This window comes from Sebastes umbrosus, chromosome 11, assembly GCF_015220745.1.
Source record: "Sebastes umbrosus isolate fSebUmb1 chromosome 11, fSebUmb1.pri, whole genome shotgun sequence".
Classification (NCBI taxonomy): domain Eukaryota; kingdom Metazoa; phylum Chordata; class Actinopteri; order Perciformes; family Sebastidae; genus Sebastes; species Sebastes umbrosus.
Genome location: NC_051279.1, coordinates 9373706 through 9396888, shown reverse-complemented (window position 1 = coordinate 9396888; position 23183 = coordinate 9373706). Strand labels below are relative to the sequence as shown.

Below are 23183 nucleotides of genomic sequence, written 5' to 3'. Positions count from 1 at the left end.
TCAGCTTTAGACTGGTAAATTTAAATATCTGGATTTATTAGGACTATGCCAGTCTTGCTACTGTTCATTTTCTGAAAGCTTTTAAGATTAATAACTTTAAAAATATAAATGCTGTCAAGTTGAGTTCAAATGCAATTTTAATAAAATCACCCTCTGTTTAAAGGTATATTAGTAGTATTAACATAATTCAAATTTAAATGTGTTTCTGTTTATCACTATGAAACATGTCTGAAGTATTCAGTTTTAACGTTTTTAGAGTAGTTCCAATGACATCTAAGAGTACAAATGGTAGTAATTATTATGCTTAATCTGTGTTAGTATTATGAGGGGGTCCTTGGAAGTTTTACTTGTAATGGAATATTTTTTAGGCTTTGGTATTTGTACTTTTACTTAAGTAAAAGATCTGAGTACTTCTTCCACCACTGCAATATAGTAAAGTGTTTAATAATAATCTAAAGCATTATTTTTCCAGTTTTGCCAGAATGTCTGTACACTTCCATTTTAATATAAGATGACTACTATACCAAAAAGAAGAATAAAACACACAGAGCCGCAGGGTTTAGATTAGAGCAGTGAACATTTATATCATAATTTACACTTTTTTGACATTTTTGCACATAAATAACGTTATGTAAACCAGAATGTAAACAGAGACAGTCCTTTAGGGGATTCTCCTCTGGAGATAAAGCTCTGATCAGAGAAAGAGACGCTTTGGTCGAACATTAGTTAGAGAGAAAGATAATGAAACAGAAGAAAGAGAGAGAGAGAGAGAGAGAGAGAGAGAGCTACAGAGTTCAGGTTGTTGATGTACAACTGCTACAGAAAATCACAGTTGCTTTAGTAACATTAAGTTGAGCCTTAACGCCAATACGACCAGTTTTCAGTGATATTGTACACAGTGTAAATGGTGTAAGCATCGGCACTGAAGTTATAAAGTAGGAGGAGGGGGCCAGTGCATAAAAGAAGGCCGAGGTGCTTTGGTGTATGCCAGTTCAACAAGATGGCGGACGGGTGGGGTTGAAGAAAGGGCCATTTGCTTCTCAACCGAAATATTAACAAACAACAAGAACAATAACAAAACATCTACAAAACGTGAGACCACAGCGAAAGAGTGAACACTTCATCATCATCATATACACACAGTACATCTTCCCTTCGTCAGCATATTTGATTCCCCAAGTCCTTCTTTCCTTGTTTTCATTTTCCTTTCTTGTGTTTTTTTGGTTTGAAATTAAAGCCAAGTGAACTTTGGTTACTAGCGTCAAGTGTGAACCCCTCATATTTGAGGATGTTCACTTCCCTGTTGGGGCGTTGACAGTGTTGTAGAAAAATAAAACAAAAGGAGGGACGAGGGGGGGCGGCTATAGCCGGCCTCCCGAGTCCGTTATGTGCTACATGTTTCAGCGGGCTGAGCCGCTCACTTTGGACCACATGAAGAGCTGCACTCCAGTTCAGTTTGGTTTCTTCTTCTTCTTCAAGTAGCAAAACGCAAATAAATAGAAAGCTCCCACCTTTAGCTGTCCCTTTAAACACACACCCACGCACACAAACACTCATATCGTCACATGCACACTGAGGTAACCGTTGTGAAAAATATACAATAAATGCCCTTTTTTGTTTCAAATTAAATTAAGTAGGCATCAGAAAAGGACACAGACATACTTTAGGGAAGCTATCAAGCAGGGTTGAAATAAAGCTCTTCTTCGCTAAATTAACAAATTTATGTGCCGCACTTTGGCAAGTTTTTCAACCCATTTTTTTTTTTTTACCTGCTATAGTGGTTTCTAAATTTAAATAGAAAAAAACCCTGAAGAGTGGACCCCCCTGGTTCTATAGGTCAGAGGTCGCAGGACGGACGGATATAGGCATAGAGAGAGTGACTATCTACAGAGAAATGGCCACAGAGAAAAAACAAAATAAACAGAAAAATAGTACATTGATTTCACCCGTCAGTGTAACCATCCCTTCCACTTATTGCTTTTGAAGACAACAAATAAAAAGTATAATAAATTAAGGAGGTTATATAACAACTAATTGATCAAAAAAAACATTTGAAAATACAGACCAAATAATACAACAACAAATAATGATAATAGCATTATATTAATTACATTAAAGGTAAATCCTGGGTAGATGATTGTCTCTAAGTATAATAAACGCTGAAACCGCTAAGTAGTCATGGGACAGTGTCTCTTGAGCCCTGAGTACGCGAGTCCCTGATAGGTTGAAAACCTGGTGTAATCATGATGTCACTCCTGATGACAACCAGGTACAGAATTATCTATTTACAGCTGTTGCTCCTGGCAACCGAGTCCGCCGTGAGTCATACAGTCTTGACTCTATGTCCCTTTGGTTTAAAGGTCACTTATGCGTGATCCTCTGACTCCTGCTTGACGGTGACGTTGGCAGGAAGCGGCAGCATGGGGCTGCTGTGCCGCATCTTGATGACCGACGTCTCGTTCGGGGACTCGTATGAACCGTAACCCGCAGACAGAAGGTCGGTGGCGCCGCCCTTGTGGTGGGGATGGAAGTGGGAGGACTTAAGGTCGGTATCCCTCCACAGCATCCCCAAGATCTGCTTCTCCAACATGGCCTCCACCTCCACCCCTCCCTGCAGCTGCTCCAGCTGCTCGGCATGCTCGCTGACGTCAAAGCGCTCGATCTCCTCGTTGGCGCGTTGTACCTCGTCCAAGGGACCCTGGCTGGAGACAGTTGGGCAGTAGCCCTTCAGGTGAAGCCGCAGGCTGCACAGGTGGATGTAGTGGCGGTGGCAGTGGGGGCATTTGTGTGGACGCTCGCGGGAATGCAGGCGCTTGTGCAGCTTGAGGTGGACGAACTGGGTGAACTTGGCTGGGCAGAGTTTGCAGTGGTAGGGCTTTTCCCCTGAGTGGAGGCGCAGGTGAGTTTTCAGGTTGCTGGTGCTGCTGAAGCGCTTGCGACAAACCTGGAGAAGAGACAAAAGAAATATGTCAGCGGCTTGTAGCAACCTGCCAACTAACCGTCACTTGCGGTTATCAACTTATCTGTCTAGGAAATCAGTCCAATAAAAAGCATCATCGGCATTGTTTCTCACCTGGCATTCATGTGGCTTCTCCCCAGTGTGGACCAGGAAGTGCTTCTGCAGGTGAGCCAGCTGGGTGAAGCCTTTGTTACAGGTCTGACATTTGAAGGGTCTCTCTCCACTGTGGACACGAAGATGAACCTGCATGACAGAGAAGAAGAAAAGATCTGCTTAGGCATGTTCAGATATTGTAAATTATCAGGGAAACCAACAAACTAAAAGTTGTAAACAAATATTATCTTGACTGGGAAACATCCGGAGACTTAATTAGTTTGTTTTGTCTCTGTTATGTTTCTTCTGTAAAGCATTTTGTGACACTCCTTTCTCTTTCAAGTGCCGTAAACCTGCTCTGCAGCCTTATAATTGATCTGGCGGTTGATGACTTATGATTGAATCCTCCAGTTGTTCCGTGTTTGGATTTCAACATCATGTCTGCTTGTCTGATTTACTACCTTATTATCTCTAATGGGATGGCCTCATTATCATCCATTAATGATAATAACGCAGTAAATCAGACAAGCAGACATGACATTAAAAACCAAACTTGGAACAACTCGATAGTGTTCCGGGCCTCACCTTCAGGTTCGACAGCTGTCCGAAGGTCTTGCTGCACACGTTGCACTCGTATTTGATTTTGCCATTCTGCTTCTTGAGCGGGTACGGCAGCGCCTTGTAGCCCGCTGAGCCCGGGCCACGCTTCACCTTGGACAGGTTGATGGCCTCCTCATCGGAGCAATGCTCACTGGCATTGCCCAGCAGTGCTGAGGTAGGCTTGGTGGGCACCCGCTCGTTGGGAGGTGCTGTGCCTGCTGTTGGGGAGCCGCTGGAGGGCGAGTGGGCGGGTCTGTGTGGGTGACCGGGGTAATGGTGGTGAGGCCCTGCTTTGTCCTTCGGGGAGGTGGCAGCCGAGAAGGCACTGGTGGGCCTGGGAAGGAGGAAATCTCTGTGGGCAGAGATGGAGGAGTGGTGGACGTGGTCCGGAATCAGGAAGCGCCTCCCTGCTGCGTCGGAGGGCAGGAGGGGCACGTGAGGGGGCAGGAGGTTGCTGTAGATGGGGTACATCCTGGGAAAGATTCCTCCCACGGTGGGGACACCACCGCCAGGCAGAGGGTAGTGATGGGGAAGGAGGTAGCGTTGGTAAGGGGCTCCTGGAGGGTAGAAGTTTGAGGACATGGGGGTAGATGGCGGGGAGTAACCGGGGTAAGAACCCAGTCCGGTCGGGTAGAAAGAACCCGAGGGGCTCCCCTGAGGGCTGCTGTCTGGGCTGCTCCTCGCCGACGGACTGGGTGTGGCTGAAGACTGGTTGCCAGGGGAACGAGTTGCGGGGTAACCAAGCTGGCCTTGTTTGTGAGCAAGGAAGTCTTCAGGGATGTGAGGGTGGGGCCTGAGAGCCGGGTAGAGAGCGCGAGGGTACAGGGGGCGCTCCGGGCTGTCGGCGCAGCGCGGCCGGGTGGGAAGCGGCCGGCTGGGCTCCCTCTTCATGGGCGAGGAGGAGGAGGGGGTGCTGTTGGTGCCACGCAGAATGGAGAGGACACTGTGTTCCCTCTTGGGCGGGGTGGGAGTCACCGCGACAGGGGACGGGCTGGAGGCTTCGACCGAACGCTCCTCACTGCTCACCTGCTGCTGCTTGACCTCCAAGAGGGACTGCTCTGAAGAGACAAGAGAGAGAAAAGAGGTCAGTGGGAGTTCACCAGATCTAGATCTCTTTGGTTCCCCTTGAGGCCCCATTAATAAATGATTCAAATCGTTGACATTTAAAGTAGTAATCTTCTATTTAACATCACAAATTCCTTTCAAACTTCTGCAGAGATTAACCTCTGCATGTCACAAAGTTCTCTTTAGCGAAGATGTGTGTGTGTGTGTGTGTCACAGGGTTAAGGAACACCATAAGTAACTCAGTGGGCCAATTAAGGTGACAGATTTGACGAACGAGCATGAGGGACGAGGGCGGGAGGGGAAAGACAGGAAGTGAGGCGTGACAGCTGCCTTTGGGCATTGTGTGTGTTTCAATCTGTGTGTGTGTGTGTGTCTATAAAATCAAGATAAAATCAAAATGGTGGCAGACAGACGGGGCTGATGGAAAGTTTCCTGCTAAAGATATCCTCCGAAAAAGCTTGGCCTCCACCTGCCCTCCATATACACACCATGTGACAAGGTACACACACACACAGAGGCGCCTGCAGACAAAGGCCTCTGTCTGATTTGTTGACCCTTCCACTTTTGGAGAACACACACACACACACACTTTTGATCAAGCTCCTCGTCTCCTGACTTTCTTGGCCATTCGCTATTGTTTCCGGGTCAAAGGTGAGATTAAAGAGCTTCCTCCTCAGTCACTCGCACCTACTGTCTCCTCCGCATGATGAAAGAGTGGATTAGGAGGAGAGCTAACACACACACTCTCTAAAAGCCCCGGCCAGTCAGCTCGCAGCACATCTCGGCTGTTAAATGGCTGCAGACGAGCCCTTAAAACGCCGCCGTCTATTATCTATAAGCTCATTTACTGCCCAGTCAACTTTTTACCACGAGGTCACCCAGAGGGGAGTGTGTGTGTGAGCGTAAGTGTGTGTGTGTAAGAGTGTGTGTGAGAGAGATGGAGGTTGTCAAAGTTAATCCTGAGCGCCAGCACTGATGAAATTTGTTTGACTCACAGAGTCACTCAGTCGGCGACCCTTGCATCAGTAGTATAGCGGCAGTGTGTAAACATTGAGGTTATCAGTTAGCCTTCCTCCTCCTCCCTCCTTCCCTTTTCTAGAAAACAAACAGGGCGGCCATCTTGGAGATATCAATCTGTCAACACGGCCCTTCTGCCAGGAAGTTCAAGTAGTCAACAGAGGGGGTGGGAGGCGCGGCTCAACCTCCAGCACTCCCTCCTCCACCTTCTTTCTGGTCTTTTCAAGTAGCAAATATATCACAGCAAATGGCCGTCACACACACACACACACACACACACGCAGTATGTGCGAGGTAGCATGTGTTTGAGATGAAAAGAGCGGGTGTGAATGCGTTGGCATGTCACGCTTATGACTGTGTGTGTGTGTGTGTGTTTGTGAGAAGAGAGAGTGTTTTTGTCTGCAGAGCAGAGCGTCTTTGAACACAACACACACATGGCTGACAGGTGCTTTCAAGTGCCAACACTTAAAAAGAATGCTAAACGACGGCGACAAAAAAAGAGTGAGACAAAAAGAGAGAGAGGAGAAAGTGAGGGAGTGAGACACCCTCAGTCAGAGACACAGACGTCTGGTTTTGCTATGACTGCGCTGGAAAGAGCAAAAAGCAGAGAGAAAAACACAACAGTAGATATGTTGTCACACTCCTGATGGTGACCCTCTTGGGACACCGAGTGTCATTTTAAAAAGCACAGAAAATGCATCGTTGATCTCAAGTTTGATAAGTAACGGCAAAAAATATGCCGGCGCTGAAAACGGCACGATTCAGATCGACCTTTCGAGGTCAGCTAGGCGAACTTAAATCAACTTAAATAACTGCGCTGAATATTTTTCGGTCCGTAGCACGGCTACTCATCAGAGTAGCTTCCTCTTCTTTTACCTTTTGCCCTTGTAGCTGGGTTTCAGTTCAACGGAACTTAGTCAGACGAGATTGTGGTTTTCTTGGTTTTACTCAGCCGATGAGATTATTTCTAGCTCCGTTTGAAGAGCTAAAACTGCAGTCCGACAGTTAAAAGTAAAATTCGTTTTAGGAACTCAACGGAGTGAAAAAAAAAAAAAAAAAGTTAGAGCTCTGTACACCAAAAACCAAACTGCAGCCAAGTGCAGGTAAGTGTTTCTGCCGCAGGTAAACATCAAGTCACTTGCAGGTCAACAGCAGACTGTGGGGCTAAATGACAGAGGCGGCTAATTAAAGACAGCACATATACTGTATACTCTCACACACATACAGGCTTTGGAGAGGGGAGGGGATGTGGGGCAGGCAGGAGGGGGGGGCCGAGGGTACCTCCTGCCTTTCTCCCCCAGGTCATGCGCATTTTTCTCTGGGCAGTGGAGTCGCCCAGGCTGGGTCTGCTGCTTCCTCCACCACCTTAACACTGCCATTAGCCTGCAGTCACACCTGGAAACCCCTGAGCTCCCACTCTCTCTCTTTGTTTTCCTCTGAGCTCGCTCTCTCTTTGATCAGCTCAACTAAAGTGGATAAGTGCAGTTAGTCTGCCGTGTCATGAAAGGGTGACTTTCAGTACCAAATGTCCGAATTTGGGTCTCTTTGCTTCCCTGCTAAACATACAAAAAATATAAAACTACTTCTCATATACGATGTTCGTTTAAAAGTTTGGGGTTCATATTCCCAGTTAGGGGGTTAACACCGTTTGTGAAAGGTTAACAGAAGAATAGAAACGAGCATTAAGAATTATTAACTGTGTACATTAAACTCATCTCAACCTTTGTTTTTCCAGTCGGGCATCCTCAGTGTTCATCAAATTAACCAACTTCAGATCGCTTTACCTTTTTTATACGTGTAAACAAATAAAATCTAAATCTACTGTATATAGTAAAAAACATTTCTCTATGAGGACGGAGAAATCTGACGCTAACTTTTAGACGTGTTTCTCATAAAAAAGGTCACTGAAGACGCACCTACACAGTCATGCAAACACACAGTCTCGGCTCCTTTTATTGAGGTTGAGCGAGCTTGTGTGTGTGAGTGTGAGCTTTCATGTTAAAAGCGGGTCTTTAAGTGTGTAAGACTGTGGCATTAGGGGCCATATCCCCCTGTCTGTGTAATTACACTGTCACTGGCACACACACACACACACACACACAAATACAACGATGGCACTGACAGAGATGAAAGGTTGTTGGTCTTGTACTCTCGCATGTGTGTGTGTGTGTGTGTGAGATAATGACAGGCTAACGTTCAGAGAGGAAGGAGACACGGCTACACTCAAAGACACTGTGAGGCTTTAAGAGCGGCGACAGGACACACTCGAGATACACACACAAACACACACCGACATTGTCTATTGAGTTTTTTATGACAGCAGCTCAGAGCATCACACATTTAATACAAATGTGCTTTCACAATAAAAATCTGTCCTTCCACTTACTGAGTTTCTGCATCATCAGCTCTCCGGATGGCGGGTAGTGGAGACGTCGGGCGAAGTCGTGGCAGTACCAGACGAGCAGCTCAGCGCCGGCGAGGACGGGCTTCACCGTGTAGAAGTAAATCTCCATGCCGTTCTGACATGCCGCGATGTTCTGCTCTGCCGCCGAGTGGGCCGGGTTCACGTACCGCATCCAGTTAGAGCGCGTCTCATCCAGGCCGTCGACGAAGTGGTGGAACTCCCTGTCCTCGTAGATCTAGAGGAAGAAGAAATATATAAATTTGAGTATAATAATGTTTTTTTTTGTTTCAATATCACAATTTAATGTGGTTAATTTAAAAAGGAAAATATATTTATATTTTCACTCTTTATTCTGTTGATCTTTCATTTTTCTCTTGTTTCTGATCATTCTGATGGGGTAGAAGTTTTAAGCAATCAGTAATATGTAAAATCCACTATTTTCCCCTCATTTCATTCACTTCCTGTTACTGACTTTGCTGACAAACTGACTTACAATCTAGATGAAAACCAACAAAAAACAGTCAACAAAAAAAATAGAGAAAGTAATATGACAAATAAATCAACTTTGACTTCTGGTTTCACATGGGACACAAACACCGGTCTCCTGGGTTAAAGTCCTGCGTTATTTGATCCACCCATCCAACCAAACCTACTCCCTACGCTTGCCGCTCTCTCCACTTCCCGGTTCACAGTGACGTGGATTCATACAAATTGATTTCGTACTATGACGAAAATTTGTTTAAATTCATGTCTATGTACATGAATTTAAACATAAAATTCCGTGACTATTTCACAAACTGCTGTGCGACTGGGCTGAACTACGCATAGAACTAATTTAATAATTAAGAAAATAAAACAATGGATGAAAGTTTAAATACAAAAATAGTAAATAAAAAAAAAGTCAGTAAAAATAATGAGTAACTTACCAATTAAAAAGTATTAAATAACAAACTGACTAGTTTAGACTGAATACAGCCAGTTTAATAAATCACACGACATCGAACCATCTCTCTCCGTCCCTCCATCTTCTCATTCCTCACCATGTCCCTCTCTTCTCCTTCATCTTCCTCAGACAGAGACAGAGACAGTATCGCGGAGGAGGGGATCCTCTTTTATATTGAAAAGGGAAAGGAAAACTCATTTTCTACCTCACCTCCTCCTCTCTCTCTTTCACTCTCTCTCTAGCTTGACTTCTCTCGGCTCAGATCGCGTGTGTGTGTGTGTGTGTGTGTGTGTGTGAGAAAGTGAGATATGAGCATGAATGGAACACCTTTTTTGATTTAGTGTCTGCTTGTGGTTTGGAGCATCGTGAGCCGAACGCACACACGGTGTGCAGGCGGTGGTCAGGTAGGTGGTTTGTGAGCGTGTGTACTCTCACTGTCAGTTACCGGTAGTGATGGAGCGAATTCTGTCGAACGGAGTGTGCGTGCGTGTGGACTTACAGGAACCACACTGCGACATGTTATTTGTGTAAAGGTGACATCATATCCCTGTCTCTCTGTCTCATGAACACACACACACAGAAAAACAGCGAGCCCAGTTTCCTGTTCCACTGACTGACTTGTGAGTGACGTCATAGGAAGGGGTCCCTCCGGCTTCTGAGGAAGTGTGCATGTGTGTATGTGTGTGTGTGTTTTTGTACTCACCCGCCAAAAGTACTTGCGGTTGATGTCTTTGGGGACACTGTCGGCCGTGTAGATCTCGCCCACCAGGGGACCGAAACGAGTTCCTTTGGGGATGTACTCCCTGCTGCATACGCCGACCACCTGTACGAAGACACACACACGGGTTACACAAAAGATCGAAAGAGGTCTTTGAAGTTTTGTGTGTGTTGTGTGTGTATGAAGTCTGAAGACGGCCTGATTGCACTGCAAAATTCTACGTATTAACTCGCTTTTAATATTTTAAAACGCCAGATTGTAACTCGTTTTTTGCACGGAAGCTCTGTTTTGATAACACACACAAGAAACAGTTTGGTTTTGACCACATGACTTGTTGTATTTATGGAGTGTGTGTGTTTTCATGCACATCTATCAGTGATAAGTGTCATTAAGTCTAATTAAGTCTTATTATATGTACAAATACCGACTCACACAATATCAACCAGCTGTCAACACAAAACGATGATTAATGATCCAACTTCACGCTTCAGTTAATTTGTGTGCGTGTGTGGAGAAAAAAATGTAAAATCTCTTCTTTCAATTTCTCTCGTCACACCTTCACTCATCACCACATCAAACCAAAACTACTGCCACTTCAGACGCTTCAGGGGGGAAACATCCAGATTAAGAAAAAATCTTTTGTTTCTCTTTTTTTTGTTTTGTTTCTCTTCTGATTCAATCAAAGCGCAAAAAAAAAATGGGAGGAGGAGGAAGAAGAAGAGAAAAAAAGAGAGGGATTATGTGGCGACTAGACGTCAGGCTCCAGTCGTGGATGGTAGAGAAACACACACATTTCTTTCATGCATAACACACAAACAGACGCCTTTCCCTAACCCCAATGACATGGGAAATCCCCTTTCCCTGTTCCCTCTATAGGACCAGACATCAGTGTGTGTTCACATGAGTTTTTTTTTTACTTATTAACAGACTCTTACAATACTCTCTCTCTTTCTTTGACCTAAAACTCAATCTTCTTTGATCAGGGCGACAAACTCCCATCCTCAGCCTTTCCCTTCTTCCAGTCCAGATAAATATTAGCTGATAGCGTTCTTGCCTCAGTTTCCCGTTGATAAGCCCCTGATGAGAAAATCTATGCTGCTTTTAAGTTTACAGACAAACTCACAAAGTGTCAAAATTGCCAAAGTCATGACCCTTTGACCCGCAATCATGCACTTTTTTCCCCCAATTCAAATTGCTTTGAAAAACACAGCACGGATCCACCATTGCAGCAGGATATTTACTGAACCGGCTAGCCTCGAGGCTGAAGCGTCTGATGACCTTAAAATCTATGCAAAGGACAACAAATTATCATTTTTAATTTCTTTTTGTGCTCTTGGTCATTTATTTATTTTCGGATTTGTGTTTGGAGCTTCATCAAAAACTGATCGGTGTTGTTAAAGCTGTTGGAAAATGCAAATTTACAACTCATTTTTCATTTTTCAGAAGCTAAAACATCCTCGGTTTTACCAGAGAGTTATTTTGGTTCTGTGCAATACCTCACTGTTATTACACGCCTTTGTTGAATACTGGATTCTGATTGGTCAATCACAGCGTTCTACGGTCTGTAATTTCTTTATAACAGACCGTTGCTATTGGTGGAGTTCTGATGTCGGACTCTGGAGGATCGTTTTTGTGTGAAATTATTGATTTCTTAAGTAAGTACCCGTGTAATAAACCGGGGTTTATTTCACAACAATGACCGGCTCGTTGTACATTATCCCTTACTTATCCAACCTCAGTTTCAACCTATGACGCTTTGACTTTTTGACCTTTTCACCTCTGGTTCGATCAATGACTAAAACTTCATCCGGTCAGGTTTGTGAAAAAGTCACAAGGTCACTATTTGGTTAGTTGAGAAAGATTTACAGAGGAAAAGCGTCTAATTGTATAAAAAACTGACCAAAATATACACCGCAGTTATTGATTATCACCATTAAGTTAACTGTGCTTGGCTTCCAAAAGTTGCCCCAAACTTTCAGGGTTTCAAGACATCCTGAATCACATAAAGATTCATTTTTAAAGAACACAAACCTCACAGGCCAATACAGATTTATGATATGAAGAATCTGAGGGATTAAAGTTCAGAAGCAATTTTGATACGTTTGTTGGGATGTTGAACTGCGCTCCCTGCCAGCAGCCACAGGTACTGCAGCGAGTTTAATGACATGAGTCTATGAGATCTCAAACACACACACACACACACACACACACACACACGCACACGCACACACACTAACACACACACACGCACACACACTTGGGATAAGACCGTCATCATTTTCTCAGATGACGAATGAGTTTTCATGTATGGATACGAGCCCATTAAATCGCAGTGTACACACGGCTACAGTTAAAATATGTGTGTGCGTGTGTGTGTGTGTGTGTGTGTGTGTGTGTGTGTGTGTGTGTGTGTGAACTCTTGCTTCAGGCGTTTCACACACTCACACACACACACACAGACTCCTCTCTGTAATGTGTATGTGAAGTTTTATGGCGAGACACGACCCCCTCTTCATTACATGACCGACATCTGACTCACGAGTGTGTGCAGATGGCTTTCTCTGCCTGAGTGTGTGTGAAAAATTGTGAGTGGAGAGAAAGTTTGTCTGCTAGTGTGTGTGTGTATGTGTGTGTGTCTGAGACTGACCTCCTTGCTGTCAGCCGGGTGTTTGAAAGCCAGGTTTCGGGGCAGCGACGCCTCAGCTCTGGTTGCCGTCGTTGTCATGGCTTCACTGTCTGGCCCCGCCTCCCAAGCCGTGTCTTTGACGATGTACGTGCACTTCTCCTCGAACTCTGCTTCCGTCCATCGGGTCAGGTCTGCCTCCTCCATCTCTACTTCCACCTCCATGTCCACGTCCGTGTCTGTCATCGTCTCTGCCCCACCTGAGCTGGAGCTGGTGGTGGTGGTGGTGGTGGCTGTTGAAGCCATCTTGGCTCTGTGGTGCGTGTCGTCTTGCTCCATGGTGTGCGCCCCCTCACTGGTCAACATGGCCGAGCTATGAGAGGTCGCCTGGTTGAGAGACATAGGGAGAGAGAAAAAGCAATATTTTAATTTGTATTTAAGTATGTCAACCCAGTCGCACAGCAGTTCGTGAAATAGTCACGAAATGTAATTTTTTCGTGATGGTCATCACAAAATCAATTTGTATGTAATCCACATAATTGCGAACGCTGCGTAGCGAGGAGGTCAGGGTGGATGGGTAGGTCAAAAAACGTTCAGACTTTTGCCGAGGAGAAGCTGCTCATGTCCCGGGTGAAACCACAAGTCAAAGTTGATTTATTTGTCTCGTAACTTCCGTACTTAAGTAACTCCACTTGACTGTTGCAATTTAGAATAAAAGATTTACTGGAAAGAATGAAAGAAAGATAGAAGAGTGAAAGAAAGGAGGGAGAGCCGAGGGAAGAAGGAACATAATAATAAGAAAAGATAAGAAGAGGAAAAGAAAGACAAAAGGAAGGAATGACAGAATGAGACAGGAAGAATAAACCATGAGAGGCAAAGGAAGAAAAAGAAAAAAAAAGAAAAGATGAGAAAAAGAAAGGGGAAAAAGGGGAGAGAAAGAGAGAAAGGAAAAACCTGAAAGCAGAGACAGAGGACTAAGTGGAAAAAAGATACGTAAGAAAGAAGGAGATGTGGGAGGAAAAAGATAAGAAATAAAAAGAGGAAAGGAAGAAAAGGATCAGGACAAAGGTGATAAAAACGGACGGAGATGAAGGGATGAAGAGGGAGAGAAAGAAGAGAGGAAGAGCTGTTGTGTGTGTGTGGGTGACTCAGTGAGGGGGGGTCTGACTAACGCTGCTGTCACCCACACACACACACACACCCACACACACACACACACACTGACGGCAGCTTAGAAACAGACGGGAAGCAGTTTGTCTTGTCAACTATTTACAGAAAACATGAACTAATTTTGGAAAGAATTAGGGAATAAAACCTGCATTCATTCACGACAAAGTAATAATCACTATACGATAATATTATATTATTTTAACATTTTAATGTTATCCATTTGTTTAATTTTGATCCTCAGATGTAATAATAAATATTATCTGTTTATGTTTCCCATCTCCAGAATGAATTCCACTGATTTATTTCTCAGTGATCTTTTCCTTTTCTGTCTATAAAAACCAACAAAGTAAAATTGAAAATGAGTCAAGCAGAGATAGGACACTTTGATCAGAGGGGAACAAACAGGAACTGATGGGGGAACGCACCACGTGGCTCATTTATAAAGTCTTCTGCGTATATTAAGCATTGAATGAGTGAAACTGATGCATTTTTTTACAAGTTATATGTTTTTAACTAATGGCATTTAAAATAATAAAACCAAACAAATTGTGATGCTTTTACACGTCAGCATCAAGCTGAAATACTGAACAATGAATGTCAGCTGAAAATGACAAATGATTTAACATTAAGTCTGTTTATCAGCAGTCATGTTCTCTTTATTTGACTACTTTTTAGTGTAACTCAGACAGTTTCTATGTGTGAGAGGAGATTATGAAGCTCAAAGCTCTTCTGTGTCCTCCCTCTGTTTCCCCCCCTCCTCCCGTCTCTTCCTGGGGTTGAAGACAGAGGAAGGAAACGCTGTCTGTGTCTGAATGAAGCTAAAATTGGAAGCAGAGTGGCACTGCAGCGGAACCGGCAAATCATCCCAACTCCCAGCGTGTGTGTGTGTGTTGGTAATGGATGAGGGGGGCGATGAGGAAGGGAGCGCCAAAACTTTTCCATTTGGGGGGCCACAAACAAAACTTCAAACGCAATCCCACCCAAGACACACACACACACACAGGCAGATATCCACTGAGGGGAAAAAACATGCTGCTCATCCCACGCAGGCGAGCGGAAAGCAACAGATCTTTAGTGACCACACTCAGTTCTGTGAATTCTTCTGCAGCCGCAAGAAAGAAAATTATTTCACATCCAACTGGCTCCAGTCACAGCTAACCACTTCTGCCCCCAAAACAGCAGCAAGAATTGACACAAAGAGATGGACTCAAATCACCTCTGCTTACTGACATGGAGTGATTTTAAAAAATACAATCTTCACCTTTCAGGAACCACTAACACTGGATTTAATAAGTCAAGAGCCTCATCATCTCTTTATGTTTGTTTTTTGAGGTCTTGCAAATCACACAACTGACTTTCTTGTTCTAAACTTTAAAAAAAATACTCTTAAAATCTGAATCATTAAGAAAAAAGCTGATCTTCTTTGCTTCAAACATAGTCTGCGTCAGTAAAAACTCATTAGACTACAGCAAAGCAAATCATTCAAATCCCACAAAACCCATTATTTGAATTGTAAAACTTTGAAATTTCCAGCCAGAAAATGTAATTTCTCACAACAACACCTTTCCCCACAGAGAACAGAACAACAGTTTCTGCTCCATTTGCTATTTAAATGAAGCACAGTCAAAAAACTGATCATAAATGGAAATGTTTCTCAATATTTCAGCAGAATCCTTTTTTGCATAACAGCTGCAACATCGAAAACTAATAGTGAAACCAAAAACCAAGAAACAATTCACCTCTCGCACATTTAGACCAACTGAAAACACAAAAGCTGAGTCTGCACATCAGTCAGAGGAATTTCAAATGAAGGTGCAATTTAATACATCAAGTCAAGATGAAACTCTGTGAGCTGTTTAACCACATATCAGGGGGAAAAACTGCAATGAGAAATTGCACACTCTCATTTAAATCCAAGAGGAGAAAAAGTCAAATTGAGCACACTTCTTTTTTTTCACACGAAAACAACAACTCTGAGTCAAGCTGTCTTCATTAAAAAAAAAAAAATGTAAACTCCATAAAGTGTTCAACAAAAGCCTCAAATCCCAAACTGACTGTGTTGAACAAACACCTTTATAATCACTCAAAGAAATATACCTCCAAACACATAGTTAAACAATCTAAACTAATCTAAAAAAGAGCAAAACAACAACAACTCTGAGTCAAGCTGTCTACATTACAAAAAACAACTGAAAACTCCTTAAAGTGTGCAACAAAAGCCTCAAATCCCAAACTGACTATGTTGAACAAACACTTTTTAAAATCATTAAAAGAAAAACACCTCCAAACACATAGTTACACAATGTAAACTAAACCAAAAAAAAGTGCAAAGCAGCAGAATTAAAATAAAACAAAATCAGACCAAGTGAGAAATAAAAACCTCTTTGAATTTCCTGTTACAAACAAGCAACAATCTGTTTTAAAACCACCTTAAAAAAGTAGGTACATTTTGATTCAAGAAGCCAAAAAAGTAATTAATTAATAATCCAGAAATTTTAACACAAATTAAAAAAAAAAGCAAGTCAAAAGCAAACACAAAAGGAACTAAAACAAACACCAAAAAGACAATAAAATCTGGTTTAAAACCACCTTAAAAGTAGATTTACATTTTGATTCAAGAAGCCAAAAAAGTCTTTAATTTTACTTACTGGTTTTCATAATACAGAAATTTAAAAAAAGGAAAGAAAGTCAAAAGCAAAACACAAAAGGAGCTTTTTGTTAAATGAAGAAAAGTCCTTCAGAAGTCTTCTTCTCTGTTTTCAATATAAAACCTGTACAAAGTGACGAGCTGCTGCTGAGTACTCACCGTGTAACTTTGGTCCCATCCACACATAGGGACGACCGGTCAGCTCCTCTCTCTATGATGTGTGTGTCTGAGGATGCAGAGAGTGTGTGTGTGTGTGTAGGACAGGTGCAGTCTGTCTCCGAGCGCTGATACTCCACACAACGCTGCGTGTGTGTACGTGTGTGTGTGTGTTAAAGTGTGTATGATCCACTCGGTGTCCTGCGTAAAATGCCTCTCAATGCCAGACATCCATCTGACTAAAGCTGGAGAGAGAGAGAGAGGACAACCCTCTCTCTCAACAAGCCACGCCCACACAGTCCTGACCCCTCCTCCTGGCCACGCCCACCTCCTCACACACAAACACACGCACACGCACACGCACACTTTTCTTTATGGAGAAGAAGCAGCAGGCGCTTTCACCTAAGGCCATGAGCACACACGCACACACACACACACACACACACTGACAAGACAACTTTTTCTGTATCAAAATAAAGTGTTCTTGCAATGATGATTGTGTGTGTGTGTGTGTGTGTGGGGGGGGATGTCTGTTAGCAGCTTCAAACGGGTAAACAACATGTGTGTGTGTGTGTGTGTGTGTGTTGAGGAGGGAGCATTGAGTCACTGTCACAGGATGTCCCTCTCTTCCCCAGGAAAACACGCACACACACACATGCATGGACACGCACACATGCACACACACACACATGCACACACACACTGCCTCTAGGGGGCAGGACTGGTCTGCCCTTGTTTCCTTAACTTTAAAGTTCTCTCTCTCTCTTCTTATTGTCTTCTTATGTCTCTCACCCTCGCCTGGTTACTCTCTCTCTCCTCTCATTCTACATCATCCTTTAGCTCGCTCTCCCTCTTTTCCCCCTCTCCCCCACTTCGTCTCTCTCTCTCTCTCTCTTTCTCTCCTTAAAGTGACTTAATTTCAAGTTTCTAATTTAAATGTGGATGTGCTTTATTTTATTTTTTAACATGTGGATACATGTGTGTGTGAGAGTGTATGTGTGAGTGTGTGTGTCTGAGGAGAAAGGAAAAGGAACAAAAGGAAAACTGTGATTACGATCTGATGATTTAAGAAGAAAAAAATAATATCAAGAGAGAGGAGAATCAACTATGTAGAATATTATGCTCTAATGTTTATAACATGTATACATATCTGCCTATATGCATTACATTAATGCACATATTTAGGACTATATATCTGTACATCGCATATGCTTTTTACACTTCGTACTGTGAACCTTTGCACATTCCTTGGACAATTTTGCACATTTCTGCACAAAACTACCGCTTCTAAAAACCTGCACAGCGCTTTCATTTTAATTTAGATATATCGTACACATAATTTTTATAATATTCTTATTGAATTTTTCGTCTATTCTATATTTATGTTTCTTGTTGATATTTTTTATAGTATTCTTTCATATTTTTATTGTGTTTTTCTTCTTTTCTATATTTGTTTCTTGTACATATTTTTGTATTTTTATTGTATTTGTCTTCTATTCTATATTTATGTTTTGATTTTTGCAATACTTGCTTTTATTTTAATTTTTAATTTCTCTTGCTATGTTTATTTTGTGCACCAATACACCAAAGCAAATTCCTTGTATGTTTGGTAATAAACTGGATTCTGATTATAATGTACATCCGATCTGATTGTATAAATACATTATTCTCTGTATCACACCCTCTTTCTCTCTCTAAAGTTTCCGTACAGTCCTTGTCAGACATGGAATATATAACATTGCTCGCTCCATCTATCTGTCAAAGTGGAGTCTTTCTGTCAGTAAGAAATGCAATGAGCTAAAAGTTTAGTATGTTTAGTATCTAAGAGTTTTCAGTTCAGGCTGTGTTCAGGCTGTGATGGATTTGGGACAATCACCTCTTTATTTTATTGATGCTGCACGATTCTGCAAAACCACGTTATGTCAAAAAGAAAATTTGTGGTTGTGGTGAAAAACTATGATTAAGGCATGGCTAGAGTTTTAGACAACCAAAAAACGTTGTTATGGTCAGGGAAAGATTACGATTAATAAAAAGACGAACATTCCTTATTGAATGCAAATCATGGGGTGAAGAAAAATTCTAATAATTCGGAGAAAGTACAACAGCATGGAATGACGCATAAATGGCATGTATGTAAAGCCTGGATATTTATAAATTCATCCGAGCAGGTGCCATGGATCAAAATATGAGGAAGGAAATCCCCCTTTCGTCCAACACTGCAAGAGGAAAAACCTTTTTACACTGATCTGATATGAGAAATAGAAGAACCGGGATTTCAGGTTTCTTAAACCTACTTTATTTCCTTTTTTTTTACTTTAATAACTATTTTATTACTGTTTATTACTGTATTGAAAGTCACTGATGAATCATTAGTGACGTTCGTACTTTTATTACAGTATTCTTACTAAGGTGAACAGGACATGAGTGTATTTAATCTTGTACTGTTAATGTGACACAGTTCAATTCAATACGTTCTCATCTCGACTCGTAACATACCGTCGCTCCTTGGCGTCACTTTAGGATTAGGCAACAAAACCACTATAGTTAGGTTTAGGAAAGAACTACATGGTTGGGCTTAAAATTACTACGTTTGTGCAGTGAAAATGACGCTGAACGTTGTGAATGCGGGACACGAACAAACAGCTGACTGTAACGTGACGCACGGGACATGAATAGCGGTCTCCTGGATGAAAGCCTTGTGCTTGTTGGATCCATCCACCTCTTCTCCCACCCGCCTGCTGTGTCTCTTTCGCTCTTTAAACTACGTCACCACACCGTCTACTGTTGCCACCGATGGGTTTACATTATAGTTAATGGAACGCCCGGTGCGTTTCATACCAGCGCTAAAGGGTGCCTTGTGCGGTGGTACCGAACGCCAACGGCCGTGACAAAGCCTCGGTTTTTGACGCCCTGGGAATGAGAGCGGGCTTGTGTACCATGCTTGAAGTGTTACAAAAACGCTATCAGGTTGGACCTTGTAAGAATTCTGCCATAACTTACTGACTCTTAGAGACTGACATGTAAAACTGCCATAATGATGAGTTTGTGTGAAAGGGGCTTTATTCTCTCTATCTCTCTACATTTTTTTTTTTTTATATATATGTTATAATAAAACAAATGTCCTGATATCAATTCAATAGACGCATGCATCAAACAGCTCTCACTCTCCCTGTTGTAACAAAAGCTCCCTCGCTCACTAACACTGGAAATTCCCATCTAATTGTCCCCCGACTCCCTCAATTTACCTCCTACTCACTCGCTTCCCCCCTCTGCCCCCCTCTCCTACCCTCTCCTCCTTCCCTTTGATTTCCACACTGTATTTACAAAAATGATTTGCCACGCTGACCTCTCTCTCTCCAGCTTTTTCCATCACTTTTCTCTCTCTCTCTCTCTCTCTCTTTAATCCCTTGATGCCTCCCCTACAAAATAAATGAATTCAGAAAAGAATTTTGCTTTCATCATTTTGGTGTTTCTCTCACTTGATTTCCTTTGATTTACCAGATAATATAAGACACATAACTGACAAGAATATCATTACAATATGGCAGAAACAGGAACAGAAAAATATATATATATATATTTAAAAATGAGAAATGGAAAATTAAATGTGGAAATGAAAGATGAGTATCATAAGTATGTAATGGAATAATAATAATAAACAAATTTAATCTTTCTCACTTGCAGCAAGACTGACACTTGTAGATGTTTTTGTTTTTTAATTAAAAATCAGTTTGACATGAAGGACATTAGGCGGTTAAATTTATTCCATATTGAATGTAACATTAGCAAACAATGGAAACCTCTGAACCTCAGCTGATTCTCATGAGACATCTTGATTAGATTAAAAACATGAATATTATTTATTTATATTTATTTCCTGTTTCTTTTCATGTAAATTAAGTTTCTTTCCGAAACACTATCCGGTTTCCTGGCAAATTCAGCTGGCAATACTTGACAATGATTCTGTCGTCACACTGTTCCTGACATGAGTAAAAGTTGCATATTAGTAATTCTCTTTTTCCTGGCATGAAAACTGTGTCAAACTGAAAAAAAACTATGAATCTGTCCGTGTGGTATCATCGGCAGATCAACAATCATCAGCCTTCAGAGAGCCAAATGAGCCTCCGTCTGTTTGTGTTTTTTTCTTCCTCTAATGAAGAACGATGATCAAGAAAAGAAAACAAGCAACAGGAAGGAGAGGAGAAGAGAGAGAGACAGAGGACCTCCCTCTCTCTCTCTCTGGTGACAGAGGGTCTGACCACATCACTCGCTGCCCGACACACACACACACACGCACACACGCACACACACACACATACACACACACACACACACATGCAGATCTGTCCCACAGCTGTCGGACATGTTGATGCTTTGCAACCAAGCAATCCTTCCCCCTGCAAAACAACCAGAGAGAAAGAGAGATTAAAAAGAAAGAGTTGTTTCCTTTTTTAAAAACACGCTCTGGTTGTACATGATGGCAATGTCGGGACTTGTGCACACACACACACACACACACATAAGTTACAGTACACTCCGGTGCAACTGTTTTGCATAATTAAGTATATTTGGTAATACTGGACAGTGACGGCACTTTTAGATGGGTTTAGCCTGAGCCTGTGGAAGTTCATCGTGATTGTCATCCACTTTTTTTCTCCTGACTTTAAATGACTCTGAACAGCGTGTGCGATGTAAAGAAGCAGTGGCCGTGTTTACAAAAAAACCCTTTCACGCATGCACTGCAACGCTGAACATATCTAGACATTACCTGGACAAGCTGTACGTCAGAACGCAAACGTTTGAATCAGTTGAATCAGACGTTAAACGTCCTTTACCCTGCCAGCACCCGAGTACAAAGTCTGAGTAATGTCCGATTGAGCCCATATGTGAATAGAGCCGCTCATTGTCTGGAGGATTCACAGCGAGGGGGCGAGTTGATGACGTTTCTATCATGCGGTTGGCGTGAAACCGAAAGAAAACAAATATTTCAGGCAGGAAGAAGGGTCATTTACACAAAGACGACGACGGAAATGACTAACTGGAGAGACCAACGCCAATATCGCCAGACAAATTCAAGTGAATACAAGTGTATGGTGTAATCCGCGTCACGTCCTGCCTTCTGCGCGCTCTAACCAGGCATCACCCCTCGCATAAACCAAATGGAGTATTTCCAGTTGGTGAAAATGTGTCTGACACATGGCAATCTCCTGTTGTGTGCTACATGTGTGAAAGCAAAACGTTCTCATCCCAACTCGTCACATATCGACGCTTTGTCAGACCCCTCGGCCTCACTTTTCGCTCGCAGTTAATACGTGCAGTGTACAGTGAAAATGTGGCCTGGCGTTGTGAACACGGGATGCAAATAAACAGCTGATTGCAACATGAAAGTAAAATGAACCGAACAGCGGTCTCCTGGATGAAAGCCTTGTGTTTGTTGGACTCATCTACATCTCCTCCCACGCATCCTGTGTGTCTCTTTTGCTTTTTAAACTACGTCACCACAGCACTTTCCCTGAGCATTTACTGTTGCCATGGATGAGAATACATTGTAGTTAATGGAAAGCCTGGTGCGTCTCATACCTCTGCTAAAGGGTGCCTTGTTTCTGATGAGACAAAGTTTACATTTCTGAACCAAAAATATGTGCCATGAATGTATTATCATATCAGCCTCGTATCACGCTTGCAGAAATGCACAAGGCCACCGAGGTTAACGTTGTGAAAAAAATGGTTAGGTTTAGGCAACAAAAAAACTGATTTAGTTAAGGTTAGAAAAAACATCATGATTGTGTTAAAATAATAACGTAACAATGTAAATAAATAACAACCACCCTTAGCGGACTTTCTAATGAAACGTTATGTGAGTCGACATTTACTTTTGGTTTCATACGCGACATGAGTAGTGGCCTCCTGGGTGAAGGTCCTGTGTTTGTTTGACCCACTCATAGCGGACTTTCTCGCTTGTTAAACTTGTTATTATACCATGCAACTTTCAATAACAGCTGTTTGTTGTGTTACGTCACTTGCTCTCACAGAATGCAAAAACATTGACATTCAACATATTTGCTTTTGCAGAAACATACAACGCCAGCATTTTTTCCTGCCAACTTGATTGTTTCCCAAAAAAAGAAACTGCCACTGGAAAACAGTTTAATTTGAATGTAATTGGTTGGAGACACAATTGCAGAAAAAACACACACATTCACGCAGAAAATATCACCGTGTTTGCCATTCACCACACCGAATTCAAGCCAATTAGCTGGGGGGTATCTTCAGTAGGTGGGGGGTAAGGGTAGTTTACTCCCCCTGCACACAAACTGCTCTGAAGTCACATTGAAATGTGTCTTTTTGTTTCTGCGGTGGCCCAGCATGCATGCCTGCAGGAGACAGAGAGGAGAGACAAAAGAGAGCCCGGAGACCACCTGGGACTCTGTTAGTTTAACAGAGGGCCTCTATCACACACATACATACATACATGCAAGAGTGCATGGATTCACACACACACCTTTCTCTTACATAAACTTTCTATCCCGCTCTGCAGTCATAGCCAGCGAGTTCTGCTGTAGCATGCTCTGTGAGAGCTTTTCAAAATACAAGCCATGAGGAGGAGGAGGAGTAGGAAGAGGAGGGAGAGTGAAGGTGAGCGAGGAGAAAGGAGAGGGAAAAAGAGAATGAGGATGGGGACGGGTGGATGAGCTTCAGGGGCTACAGGTGGGATTAACACTTCACATTCCTTTGGATGGAAACGTAACTGGTCAGTCTGTGTTGACGCACTGTTTCATACTCTATGT

At 42.6% G+C, this 23183-nt stretch overlaps 1 protein-coding gene across 1 annotated transcript; it reads right to left on the bottom strand.

Annotated features, from left to right (window-relative positions):
• Nucleotides 1-558: 558 nt before the first annotated feature.
• prdm1a (PR domain containing 1a, with ZNF domain) lies at nt 559-16616 on the bottom strand. Its single transcript, XM_037785898.1, has 7 exons — nt 16399-16616; nt 12447-12809; nt 9785-9904; nt 8121-8373; nt 3638-4710; nt 3074-3202; nt 559-2944 (listed from the first exon to the last, which is right to left on the bottom strand). The coding sequence occupies exons 1-7, from the start codon at nt 16423-16425 to the stop codon at nt 2366-2368; spliced, it is 2544 nt and encodes an 847-aa protein (XP_037641826.1). The 5' UTR covers nt 16426-16616; the 3' UTR covers nt 559-2365.
• Between the last annotated feature and the right edge of the window lie 6567 nt (nt 16617-23183).

Coding starts and splice junctions, on each gene's coding strand:
- prdm1a (XM_037785898.1), bottom strand. CDS start 16,425: ATGTGTGGATGGGACCAAAGTTACACG. Junction 9,905..12,446: donor ACCCGGCTGACAGCAAGGAG/GTCAGTCTCAGA, acceptor GTCTTCGTACAG/GTGGTCGGCGTATGCAGCAG. Junction 2,945..3,073: donor AGAAGCCACATGAATGCCAG/GTGAGAAACAAT, acceptor TCTCTTCTCCAG/GTTTGTCGCAAGCGCTTCAG.